Genomic DNA, 13,964 nt, shown 5'->3' on the forward strand with positions numbered 1-13,964 from the left:
ACACTAGATTTTGCCACTCAAGTACAAAATTTCTAATATTTCTTCTGAATTTTTTGTGTTATTAAAAAATTAATTTCCCATCCGGAATTGTGCTGTATTCTTATTTCAGTAGAAATGGGTTTATCTGAATGTTGAGGAATGTAAACATGAAAACTAGATTGTATTTATTCCCATGTCAAGACTGGTTTATTCACCTGGAAACATATATTTCTAAAGATAAGAGATCTCTACTCAAGCACAACCAAATTGTATATGCACCATATATAATATATTAAAAAGCTATTGTTTTAGTGCCACATTTAAAAAATGAAATCCATAGATTAATATCAAAGTTCAAAGAAACAAAGTTTTAATTTTATGTAAATTAGAAATGGCAGTTCTAAAAGTCTTAAAGATTAATGTGCTTAAAACTGTAATTACCCTCAAATGCAAATACATCACCTTAATTCTGAAAAATTTATTTGCTCTCTCTTCTTAAACCTTATATATTTTAATAGTAAAATTTAGGACATGAATGTATTCTCAGTTATTTTACTAGTGTATTTTAGAAATTAGTTGAAGAGCTCTCTCTCTGACGTGCTTGGTAATATTTCTGGGTGGAAGGGTATGTGGGGGAGTAGGTGAGGTAGGAATGCATAGAATAGTTAGACCTGCTTTTCAAAATGTTAAGGATCTAAATTTTAAATGAATACAATAATAGATTCCCACAGCTTGCACTGATTATGTTGGGTTAAAAATAATAATAAAACAAACAAACAAAAACCTTCATGCTTTTTAATGTTGTAAAACAACATTTTCCAGAATTTGACTCTAAACAAGAACAAGATTATATATTAATCAATATGACTATCCAAAGACCTTTTAATAGGACAATTGATTTGATATGAAGCTCTCTTATAAGAAGAGAGTATTTAAAATTGGAACTGTGTGGTAGGAATATTTATTATAAGAAAAGACAAAATAAGAAATTTTCAGAAAAGTTACTAAGATACAGTGAATTGCACAAATCATACGCTTTATTATATCAAATGCAGAAAAATCCATTCATTTATTATTATTTCCCTAAAAAACCTGTATTATGTTAGCAGACTCCTACCCATTCTTCAAAGCACAGCTAAAATATTGCCTACTCTGTGAGGCTGGCACTGACATTTCTTCCATTTCTCAGACAGAACCGATCCCTCCTTCCATTTTTGCATACATAGTACCTAGGAGTTTGCTGTATACAAAATTTATTATCAACCGTCATAATTTTTTGGTTTCTTTCCTGTTGGAATGGAGCTTACAGAATATCTGTTATTCATCTTTCAGACCCCACTCACAGTCAAGAAATGTTTGTAGAATGTTTTAAGTTAATTGCTAGTCTTCATAGGGTCTCATATATGGAGTTTCTAAGGTATAGCTGGATATAACAAAACTAAAGTATTTCTGTAGCTGCTCTGGGATATGCTTCCTGTTCCTAATAATTGTAGAGCTGCTATTTTAGGCCTCGATATTATTTGGATGCAACAGCTTATAGGACCATACTATCTAGGTCTGGATGGAAAACTACATAGCTCTGGACCTGCTTTGCCGTGGCCACTTTGCTCTCTTTTTCTCATGCATATTCACTGTCTTATTGTCTTAATATAGATTTCTAGGGACAGTTTTTATCAAGTTTGAGAAGAACTGGAAAATAGTTCTATATTGATTTGTTTTATTATTTGTTATTTAGGTGGCATTGCTTCATTACTATGTCCCAGTGCAGATGGGCACTTGGTAGAGTTCATCTTGGACAGTCATTCCACTCACATTTTTGTTTGTACTTATTTCTGGGTATCCTTAACTGAAGAGAATACTGAGATGTTTGTTTTGGAAATCTTTACAGCTCAATTTATTTTATTTTGTAATTATTTGATGTTGACAGGCTACAATGCAGAGTGGATTTCCATGCTCCATCATCTATGTCTTCCACAATGCGTATTCATTTATTCACCTCATTAGTTGATTGATTGAATCAAGAATTCATTTAACATTTTATTGAAAGCCAATCATGGGCCAGGCAGTAGATCAGGCATTGAGGCTAGAGAGGCAAAAAGCACTGTCGCTGCAATCAGTCAAGGAGCTCAAGTAGGGGAGAAAGACTGTAGAACAATCAGTAGTATTAGTGCTGTGAGAGAGGTGTGCACCTCTGTAACAGAGAAGATTTCCAGCATGTTCTCAGAACTAACTCTCAATATAAAGAAAACCGTCAGCCTGAAAAATCTCAGACTCAAAACATATTTGTGGAATAAATTTTAATTCCTTATAAAACAACACAGAAAGATGTTAGCTTAGAACCACTTATTTCTTGACAGTTTTGGACAGACACTATTTTATTATTCTCACTGTTCATTTAAGGTATTCCAGATAGTTTTTAAATGTTCATTTAAGGTGTTTTAGTCAATCTGAAGCTATATTATTACCATATAAATTTTATGGTGAAGAAAAACAAATTATAACATTTCTTTGGAATTTTAATGTAGAAATTGGATGAGCAAAAGAAATGGTTAGATGAAGAAGTAGAGAAAGTTCTGAACCAACGCCAAGAATTAGAGGAGCTGGAAGAAGCCTTAAAGAAACGGGAGGCCATAGTTTGTAGGAAGGAGGCCCTGTTACAGGAGAAGAGCCATCTGGAAAATAAGAAGTTACGATCTAGTCAGGTATTTTATTTAATATGCTCTTTGATTCTGGTTGTAAGCCTTATAAACTAGGATTTGTTTTTCTCTATGAAGTAAATCATACCACTGTAAAGTTAGAAACCAAAAGAAAACTTTTCTGGTTTTCAGTGTATTTCGCTTATTAGTGCTTACTTAATGACTATCACTAAAATCTATTTTGAAGTAAAATGTTCAATGTTCTACCAAGTATGATTTACTTATTATTAACTTTTGGGGGGTATTTTAAAAATTGTAGTATATTATACATAACATAAAATTTACCGTTTTGACCATTTTAAAGTGTATAATTCAGCGGCATTAATTACATTTACAGTGTGGCACAACCATCACTGTTGTCTATTTCCAAACTTTTTATTGCCTGAAACAGAAACTCTGTAACCATTAAGCAATAATTCACCATTTCCCCTGGCAGCCTCTATTATTAACCTTAGTGGATATTTTATTTATTTATTTATTTATTTATTTATTTATTTATTTATTTATTTATTTATTTTGCGGTACGCGGGCCTCTCACTGTTGTGGCGTCTCCCGTTGTGGAGCACAGGCTCCGGACGCGCAGGCTCAGTGGCCATGGCTCACGGGCCTAGCTGCTCCGCGGCATGTGGGATCTTCCCGGACCGGGGCACAAACCCATGTCCCCTGCATCGGCAGGCGGACTGTCAACCACTGCGCCACCAGGGAAGCCCCCTTATTGGATATTTTAAAAATTAATTGTACCATTTGATGCTGTAGAGTGAACATTGATAATTTGGAAGAATAGACTTGAAAACGATCTGTCATTTACTACTCACAGTTAGGGGTTTGCAGGTTTCCTGTAAAAGAAAGAAGATTTTGTATAATGAAGATTTGTTTATTTTTCTAATTAAAAAGACAAGGGAGACTTCTAGTTTTCTAGTTTCAACAAGATGTGATATTTAGGAAGTCAGAACATACTGAGGTAAGCAGAGAGTACAAATAAAGGAAACCCACAGGAAATTATAGCAAAATTGATTCTTTGAAGATTGTTTTAATAAAACAGAAGAGAAACTTGAGACATATTTCTGGGTTTCTTTTAAAACAAAAGTCATAAGAATATTACATATTTTTTCAGTATTTAAGAAATACCATAAGATGCGATCATATGCATTTCAGACAAGAAACATGATATAAAAAAGCCTATATTCATAACATATAGAGATTTAACTCAAAGGAATGAAAGACCTAGATGTAAGTGCTAAAACTATAAAAGTCTTAGAAGAAAACATAGGTATAACTCTTTGTGACCTTGGGTTAAGCAATGGTTTCTTGGATATTTCACCTAAAACACAAGCAACAAAAGAAACATTAGATAAATTGGACTTCATCAAAATTAAAAATGTTTGTGATGCAAAGGACGTTATCCAGAAAGTGAAAAGATAACCCACAGAATGGGAGAAGATATTTGCAAATCATATGTCTGATAAAGGACTTGTATCTAGAATAGATAAAAAACTCTAACAACTCAATAATAAAAAAACAACCCAATTAAAAAATAGGCAAAGGATATAATAGAAATTTCTTCAAAGAAGATATACAAATGTCCAATAAGCACATGAAAAGATGCTCAACATCATTAGCCGTCAGGTAAATGCAAACTAAAATTTAAATGAGATACTGCTTCACACCCACTAGGATGGCTATAATCAGAAAAATAGATAATAAGTGTTAGTGAGGATATGAAGGAATTGGAACTCTCATACACTGCTGGTGGGATTGTAAAATGGTGCAGTTGCTTTGGATAACTATCTTGTAGTTCCTCAAAAGGTTAAACATAGAATTACCAAATGACCTAGCAATTCCACTCCTAGGTGTATATCCAAGACAAGTGAAGACATACGTGCACAGAAAAACTTGTACATGAATGTTCATAACAGCATTATTCATAATAGTCAAAATATGAAAACAACCCAAATGTCCTTCAACTGATAATATATAAATGAAATAATGGGATATTATTCAGCAATAGAAAGGAATGAAGCACTGATACATTCTACAACATGGATGAACCCTGAAAATGTTAAGTGAAAGAAGCCAGTCACAGTAGGCAGTTCCATAGAGACAGAAAGTAGAATACTAGTTACTTAGGACTGGGTGGGGGCTTGGTGAGGAAATGGAATGACTGCTAGTGGGCATGGGGTTTCTTTTTTGGGGCTGATGAAATGTTCTAATATTGATTCTGGTGATGGTTGCACAACTTTGAGAATATACTAAAACCATCTAATTATACACTTCAGGTGAATTGTATGGTACGTGAGCTATATTTTAGTAAAGCTATTACTCAAAAAAACTATAAACCCATAAAGGGAAAAAACAGTAGGGGAGACAACAGAGGACAAAATGTTACCAAAAAATGTAAGATGGAAAGCAGATAGATAAGTGGTTACTGACTTAGCAGAACAGAAGAAGCTGAAATCCAAATGTCTAGAAGAGGGACATCAATGAGAGCCAAGCCTTTAACTTTAGTTTTTTTTTTTTTTAAATAACAGCTTTATGAGATATAATTCACATAAACATGAAAAAGACTCAGAAATGAAGGGACCATGGTTTTTAGACGGCGGGAGTGAGGCCTAAGGATGAAAACAGGGCATAGTCAGGAAAGCATCCTTTTCTGATTCTGGGACTAGATGATTTATTTTCTGAAGATTGAACCAGATACAGCAGAGGGCCGGGGTAAGTCAAAATAAACAGGGAATGAATGAAAGTCTGAATCCTGAGATATCCATTTCCTAACCCCTACTTGGATCCCAAAATGCTGGCAGCCAGACTTACACTTCCCAGCAGGAGATTGGTGGATCTTTCTGAAACAGTCCCAGAAAAAAAGACCTTAAAAAATTTACATTTGGGAGCCCCCAGCTAAGTGGCCAGATCCCAGATATATCCTATTGTGACACATCTTGCCCACAACAGTTTATCAGGATTTTAATACCTGACTCTTTTAAGTATGATGTATATTTCAGGAATGCTACTAACATTAAAGACAGAGGCCAAAACAAAAGGAAAAAAAAAAAAAGCTCAGATAAATTATAGAGACAGAGCAAGGAGCTGAAAAAACTTCTTAAAAAACCTTAATATCTTCAAGGTGGTAAAAGATGATACTCTATCCATAAAGCAAGAATTGCAGCCTATAAAAAACATGAAAGAACTTTTGGAAATTAAAAGGATTGGAGGATAATGTTAAGGAAGTATCTCAGAAAGTAAATAAAAAGATAAATAGAAATTAGGAGGAATAAAATTTAGTTGGCAGGTAAACCCACAAAGTCCATCATCCAAGTAACAGGAATTCCAGAAAGATACAACAGAGAAAACAGGAGAAGAGGAAATTATCAAAGACATAATACAAAAAAATTTGTCAGCACTGAAGATATAAGACTGGGTTGAAGTAGCTTATCAAAGGCACAGCAAAGAGTACTAAAAGCATATCATTGTGAAGTTTTGAGTACACTAGGGGAAAAAATATATCCTGAAAGCTTCCAGATAGAAGACTAGTCACTTGAAAATCTTGAGAGTCAGAATGGCATTAGACTTCTCAACCTTCTTCATTAGAAGTTAAAAGACCTGAAGCAGTCTTAAAATTCATAAGGAAAATGGTTTCCAAACAAGGATTCTCTTTTTAGCCTAACTATCAATCAAATGGGAAGGTAGAATAAGGACATTTTCCGGTGAAAAAATTACCTACTACCTAGCCTGTCTCAGGAAACTAGTAGAGGATGTGCTCCTTAAAAATGAGGGTGCAAGCTATGATAAAGGAATACTCAGGATCCTGCAAATGTGATCTAACTGGAAATTTTCAGGATAATACCAAAGGAAGTCCAGGAACAACTAGTCCAGTTTGGAGCAGGAGGATGGAGGCTCCAGGCAAAATGTTCATGTATTCACAAAATCATGTAAACTGACCATTGGTTTATCTAAAAACTATAATACAACTTATGTTGGGAGAATAGAGGGAGGGGAAGTACAGAAGAGGAGGCATAGGAGTGCTAAATCCTTGTCTTCCGTAATAGATAATCAGCAGACAGTATCTAAAATTGGTAATGTTATTTAGAAACATGGACATAAACACCAAAAGAAATAGCTTAAAAGGTTAAAGATGGTTGTTTCTAGGGAGCAGGACTCAGGGGAAAGGGTCAGGTAGGGGACTGCTTTTTAAAAACATTATTAAACCTTATGGCAGTATATACATATAATTACTTTGACGAAAAACTCTTTTTAAGATTATCTTAAATTGGTCATAATGAGGATCACCGTAAATCTAACTGGCCATAATTTTGACCGGAATGAAATAAGAGTAGAAACAAATTGTATGTTTAAATAACAACAAACCAAATGTCAACCTCTAGGAAATGTTAGCACACTTAATTCTACTATGTAACAGGCCAAGAAAGAAAAGTTTAATTTGGAAAATAATACAAAAGAAAAATACTGCCTCTCAAACCTGTGTTGTATAGTCTGGTTTGGCCAAGCAATACTTAGTAATAAATTCATTGTTTGAAAAATCTCCACTTTTTAAAAAAAGGCATTCAACTTAAGATTTTAGAAAATGAAGCTCCCCAGTCCCCCAAAAAACTCCATGGGAGAAAACAATAATGTAAAAGCTAAAAATATGTTCACTTAGTAATTTTCTCTGTGTTTTTCCTAATTTATTTACAGTCTGGATTTCTAATAACTGATCTTGGGGTGTCTGGTTGATTGTCTTTTTAGGCTTTAAACACAGATAGTTTGAAAATATCAACTCGCCTGAGCTTGTTGGACCAAGAGTTGTCTGAAAAGAATGTGCAGCTCCAGAACAGCACAGCTGAGGAGAAAATAAAGATTTCAGAACAAGTTCAAGCCCTCCAGAAAGAAAAGGATCAGCTACAGAGACGAAGAAACAGCGTGGATGAGAAACTTAAAAATGGTAGTGTGTTATCACCTGAAGTAAGTCGGTATGCTTTGAAACTAGAAGTACTGTATGATGGATCACTTGGATGATTTCCTCCATTTTTGTTACTTAAACATAAAAATGACAAATCTGGTCAACTTTGTTTCCTTGAGACTTTTGTCAGATGTAATGAGTCTGCCTGTCACCTGTTTGGCGCCATGAGGCATGCTTGACTAGAAACTGTGATGTCCTCTCGTAGAGGTCCATGAACGTGGTCCCTTCCAGGCATTGCCAGGGACTGGGAGACTAACGTTTCTTTTGAGTATGGTCTTTCTTAGCTGGGGTTTCTCATCTGAAATCACAGAACACAGAAAAAGATTTGAGGGACACTTTTCTTCATTTCTTCCAAAGAGGGCACCTGTCTTCTCTCTATGTACCTTTCTTGAATGATACTTGGTAATTCATCACATATAACCGATGTCTAGGGCATTAATGCTTAATTCTTTCAGAAAGTATGGGAGCATGTTCCACTCTAAGTCCTAGCCAAGTAGATGCATAAAACTCATACCCCAATAAAAACACCTTTTAGGCGCTTCCCTAGTGGCGCAGTGGTTGAGAGTCCGCCTGCCGATGCAGGGGACACGGGTTCGTGCCCTGGTCCAGGGGGATCCCACATGCCGCAGAGCGGCTGGGCCCGTGAGCCATGGCCGCTGAGCCTGCGCGTCCAGAGCCTGTGCTCCGCAACGGGAGAGGCCACAACAGTGAGAGGCCCGCGTACCGCAAAAAAAAAACCAAAAAACAAAAAAAAAACACCTTTTAGGATTTTTCATTTAGGGGAGGATATGACTTCTCTCACCTTTATTTTTTTTAACTATGTAAAAGATGTTTCATTTGTTGGCTAGCAAACTGTCCCAGACTTTGTCTTTTCAAAATTTTACTTCAGTTGGCAGTGGTATCTATACCTTATTACTTTATCAGACAAAGATGAACTTTTTTTTTTTTTTAATTTATTTTTGGCTACACTGGGTCTTTGTTGCTGTGTGCAGCCTTTCTCTAGTTGCAGCAAGCGGGGGCTCCTCTTCATTGCAGTGCTTGGGCTTCTCATTGCAGTGGCTTCTCTTGTTGTGGAGCACGGGCTCTAGGTTTGCGGGCTCAGTAGTTGTGGTGCACGGGCTCAGCTGCTCCGCGGCATGTGGGATCTTCCTGGACCAGGGCTCAAACCCGTGTCCCCTGCATTGGCAGGTGGATTCTTAACCACTGCGCCACCAGGGAAGCCCCAAAGATGAACTTTTGAGCCTGGATTTTCTCTGCAAATATTTATAGTTGATGTCCAAAGTAAGGGAAAGCTGCTGAGAGAAAGTAAGTGGCTGGGAATCATGTATCTTGTGGTGTTTTAGATTGGAGCAAGTGTGACAAGAAGTGAAAGGGGCTGGTTAAGAAGGAACAGGGGAAAGGATTTCATGACATTATTGTTCATTGAGTTGATGAAAGAAATTGAAGACAACCTTGACTGGGGGCTATGTGACATTATAAGCTTCTACTGCCCTATTTTATAACTTAATTGGGGTAGCTTTGTCAAGGATCACAGAATGAGGTTGTCCTCCTGAGGCTGTTAAATTGGAGCCCCAAGCCTACAGATGTGAAGGTCTGAGAGCCTTAGATTCAGCAAAACATAGGATTTAAGGAATTCTTGCCTGCCCAGGACAGTTACTGGGCCCTATGGGAGAAAAAAAAAGAAGGAGAAAACATTATGCTTCTCTTGAGGAATTCATACTACATCTGAGGAGACAGATAGAAAGATGAGAAAACTCTAAACCCTGAAGAACATAAAAAAGCAAGTTATAGATAATGTAATAAAGCTATACTTATTACATTATTTATACAAAACAATGCAGTGATCATTTGGGGGAAGATTCAATTAAGGCAGCCTTGTTAGATCAGAATCTTGAGCTGGATTATGAAAAACATGGTATATATTGATAGATATAAGAAAGAAGGCCATTTTAGATAGAACACTGTTAAATAAGGCATAGAGATGGGAATGAGCAAATTTTATGTTTGCAGAGGGGTAGAGTGGCCATTCTTTTTTAATTTTAATCTTTTTGTACAATTTTTTTTTTTTTTTTTTTTTTTGCGGTACGCGGGCCTCTCACTGTTGTGGCCTCTCCCGTTGCGGAGCACAGGCTCCGGACGCGCAGGCTCAGCGGCCATGGCTTACGGGCCCAGCCGCTCTGTGGCACGTGGGATCTTCCCGGACCGGGGCACGAACCCGCGTCCCCTGCATTGACAGGCGGACTCTCAACCACTGCGCCACCAGGGAAGCCCTTTTTGTACAATTTTTAAGGTTACACTCCATTTAGAATTATTACAAAATATTGTCTATATTCCCTGTGTTGTACAATACATCCTTGTAGCCTGTCTTACTCCCAATAGTTTGTACCTCCCATACTCCCACCCCTATAATGCCCCTCCCCCCACACTGGTAACCACTATTTTGTTCTCTATATCTGTGAGTCTGCTTCTTTTTTGTTATATTCACTAGTTTGTTGTAATTTTTAGATTCTGCCTATAACTGATATAGCATTTGTCTTTCTCTGACTTATTTCACTTAGCATATTGCCCTCCAAGTCCATCCATGTTGCTGCAAATGGCAAAATTTTGTTCTTTTTTATGGCTGAGTAGTATTCCATTGTGTATATATACCAATTCTTCTTTATCCATTCGTCTGTTGATGGAAACTTAGGTTGCTTCTGTGTCTTGGCAGTTGTAAATAATGCTGCTGTGAACAATGGGGTGCATGTGTCTTTTCTAATTAGTGGGTTTTTTTTTTTTTCTGGATATGTACCCAGGAGTGGAATTGCTGGGTCATATAGTAGTTCTATTTTTAGTTTTTTGGGAAACCTCCATACTGTTTTCCACTGTGCACCAATTTACATTCCCACCAACAGTGTATGAGGATTCCCTTTTCTCCACATCCTCACCAACATTTGTTATTTGTGTTCTTTTTGATGATAGCCATTCTGACAGGTGTGAGGTGGTATCACATTGTGGTTTTGATTTGCATTTCCCTGATGATTAGCAATGTTGAGTATCTTCTCATTTGCCTGTTGGCCATCTGCATTTCTAGAGGGTCAATTCTTATCTTCAAGAAACATTTAAGTTTCTATTTCATGAGGAATTCTGTAACTAAAAACATTATGTAGTGTTTTGTGGTGAAAATGCAGCACAATGCATGGTACTTGTTTGGCAGCCACCCTGGATTTGTTTGAGGGAAGGGTGAGCCGCCTACAATCGGTGGGGTTCCATTTAGTCCTGTGAGCGTCTGTGCACCCTGCTTCCACATGGTTGGTTCTTCTTAGCATAGCTCTGAAATGGGCTCTGCTCTCACCACTGTTTTCACGCCAAGATTGGTAGTACTAAATAGATCTCCAGTAGCAGATGATCAGGAACATGAGATTCTGCTGTGACATAAGACATCAGTAAAATCTAGGTGGAATGGTTTGCTGTTTTGATGTCTTTAAACTTGCTCAGAATTATTTTTTCTTTCCACAATAAATCAGAATATTTTTTCTAATTGTATTACTTCATGGGAAATGATAGAAAGATTTTAGATCACTATACTAGTACAGGATTACCCAACAATTTAATATAGACAAATCACCTCCTTTTTTGGGGGGTAAAATCCAGAAACTAAAATTTAGAAAAAATAAAATATTTGAACTCTGTTTTTCTAATAATGCAGAGCAGTTACCTAGTAAGTGGAGTATAGGAAGAATACATATGAATATCTATGTTTATTTCATCTTTTACATTTTCAGTTTCATGTTTTTTCGGGTTTTTTTAAATTTCATGTTTTATCATTAGAAAATGCATATAGTTTATAGAGAAATACATGCAGTGCTTGCTCAAAAGGTTTTGTTTGTCATGTTTGTTTTTTACTAATGGGAAATTTGTGATCTAAGATGTTTGGAGACCACTGCTTTAGATCCTTGTTACTTGCAGTGTGATCTCTGTACCAGCAGCAATAGTATCACCTGGGAGCCTGTTAGAAATGCAGAGCCTCAGGCACCACCAAGACCTGCTGAATTAGAAGTCTGCATTTTTACAAGCTCCCTGGTGCATGTTTGGAAAGCAGTGCTCTGTGACAAAGCATAGTCAACTCTTGATAATCTAAGGTTTGAGTTGTGGCAAATTCTTCATCCTGGGACAGCTTCCCATTGCCCCTCATCTTCTCAACCTACAACTTTTTGCTGGGTTAGATGGAACCACAAATATTTATATGCTGGAGCCTCACTAGAGCAGGCTATCCTCAGGGTTCTATAGATTTGCTGCCTTACATTATCTCAGTGCTTCGCTAACATAGATCCAAAACAATAGAAACTAAATTTGTACCAAATTGTTCTCAGCCATTACATAAAGGCAAACTCTTTCCACATTTATTTTTTTTTGTTTTTTTTTTTGTGACCTTTCTAAACTGTTTTAACTTACAGGCCTTATAAAATGTCAGTTTTGTGGCAATAAATATTAGCTCCTGTGCTTGCAGAAAACATGAACTTACTACTTTGCAGGAGAAAGAGTTATCAGCAGAACTATGTCTTTTTCACAAATAATGGGGCTCACTGTGCTCAGGTGTACTAGGTAATCCTTTCTTTTTTTTTAATTTTTATTTTATTTATTTTTTTATGCAGCCGGTTCTTATTAGTTATCCATTTTATACATATTAATGTATATATATCAATCCCAATCTCCCAATTCATCACACCACCACCACCCCCCTGCTGCTTCCCCCCATTGGTGTCCATACATTTGTTCTCTACATCTGTGTCTCAATTTCTGCCCTGCAAACTGGTTCATCTGTACCATTTTTCTAGGTTCCACATATATGCATTAATATACGATATTTGCTTTTCTCTTTCTGACTTACTTCACTCTGTATAACAGACTCTAGATTCATCCACGTCTCTACAAATAACCCAATTTTGTTCCTTTTAATGGGTGAGTAATATTCCATTGTATATACGTACCACATCTTTATCCATTCGTCTGTCGATGGACATTTAGGTTGCTTCCATGACCTGGCTACTGTAAATAGTGCTGCAATGAACACTGGGGTGCACATGTCTTTTTGAATTATGGTTTTCTCTGGGTATATGCCCAGTAGTGGGATTACTGGGTCATATGGTAATTCTATTTTTAGTTTTTTAAGGAACCTCCATACTGTTCTCCATAGTGGCTGTATCAATTTACATTCCAACCAACAGTGCAAGAGAGTTCCCTTTTCTCCACAGTCTCTCCAGCATTTCTTTGTAGATTTTCTGATGATGCCCATTCTAACTGGTGTGAGGTGATACCTCATTGCAGTTTTGATTTGCATTTCTCTAATAAATAGTGATGTTGAGCAGCTTTTCATATGCTTCTTGGCCATCTATATGTCTTCTTTGGAGAAATGTCTATTTAGGTCTTCTGCCCATTTTTAGATTGCGTTGTTTGTTTTTTTAATATTGAACTGCATGAGCTGTTTATATATTTTGGAGATTAATCCTTTGTCCATTGATTCATTTGCAAATATTTTCTCCCATTCTGAGGGTTGTCTTTTTGTCTTGTTTGTAGTTTCCTTTGCTTTGCAAAAGCTTTTAAGTTTCATTAGGTCCCATTTGTTTATTTTTGTTTTTATTTCCATTACTTTAGGAGGTGGATCAAAAAAGATCCTGCTGTGATTTATGTCAAAGGGTGTTCTTCCTATATTTTCCTCTAAGAGTTTTATAGTGTCCGGTCTTACATTTAGTTGTCTAATCCACTTTGAGTTTATTTTTGTGTATGGTGTTAGGGAGTGTTCTAATTTCATTCTTTTACATGTAGGTGTCCAGTTTTCCCAGCACCACTTATTGAAGAGACTGTATTTTCTCCATTGTATATCCTTGCCTCCTTTGTCAGAGATTAGTTGACCATAGGTGCATGGGTTTATCTCTGGGCTTTCTATCCTGTTCCATTGATCTGTATTTCTGTTTTTGTGCCAGTACCATACTGTCTTGATTACTGTAGCTTTGTAGTATAGTCTGAAGTCAGGGAGTCTGATTTCTCCAGCTCTGTTTATTTCCCTCAAGACTGCTTTGGCTATTCGGGGTCTTTTGTGTCTCCATACAAATTTTAAGATTTTTTTGTTCTAGTTCTGTAAAAAATGCCATTGGTAATTTGACAGGGATTGCATTGAATCTGTAGATTTCTTTGGGTAGTATAGTCATTTTCACAATGTTGATTCTTCCAATCCAAGAACATGGTATATCTCTCCATCTGTTTGTATGATCTTTAATTTCTTTCATCAGTGTCTTATAGTTTTCTTCATATCAACAAATTGAAGAATAAAAACCATATGATCATCTCAATAGATG

The 13,964-nt window shown here is 36.4% G+C and overlaps 1 protein-coding gene across 14 annotated transcripts in view; it reads left to right on the top strand.

The window, feature by feature from the left end:
• The window catches only part of KIF27 (kinesin family member 27), an 88,129-nt gene that overhangs the window by 53,921 nt on the left and 20,244 nt on the right, over positions 1 to 13,964 (top strand). For 9 of the 14 annotated variants that reach the window (XM_027094277.1, XM_027094279.1, XM_027094273.1 and 6 more), the window contains 2 exons: positions 2,505 to 2,681; positions 7,416 to 7,631. The exons of 2 other annotated variants lie outside the window; for them this stretch is intronic. In XM_027094277.1, the coding sequence (XP_026950078.1) occupies positions 2,505 to 2,681; positions 7,416 to 7,631 (393 nt within the window). The remainder of the gene's footprint in view (positions 1 to 2,504; positions 2,682 to 7,415; positions 7,632 to 13,964) is intronic. 3 more of the 14 variants (XM_027094278.1, XM_027094281.1, XM_027094282.1) reach the window with 1 other exon arrangement.

The sequence above is a fragment of the Aethalodelphis obliquidens genome, unplaced genomic scaffold, assembly GCF_003676395.1.
Source record: "Aethalodelphis obliquidens isolate GAN/ISIS:26980383/991018 unplaced genomic scaffold, ASM367639v1 scaffold88, whole genome shotgun sequence".
Lineage (NCBI taxonomy): Eukaryota > Metazoa > Chordata > Mammalia > Artiodactyla > Delphinidae > Aethalodelphis > Aethalodelphis obliquidens.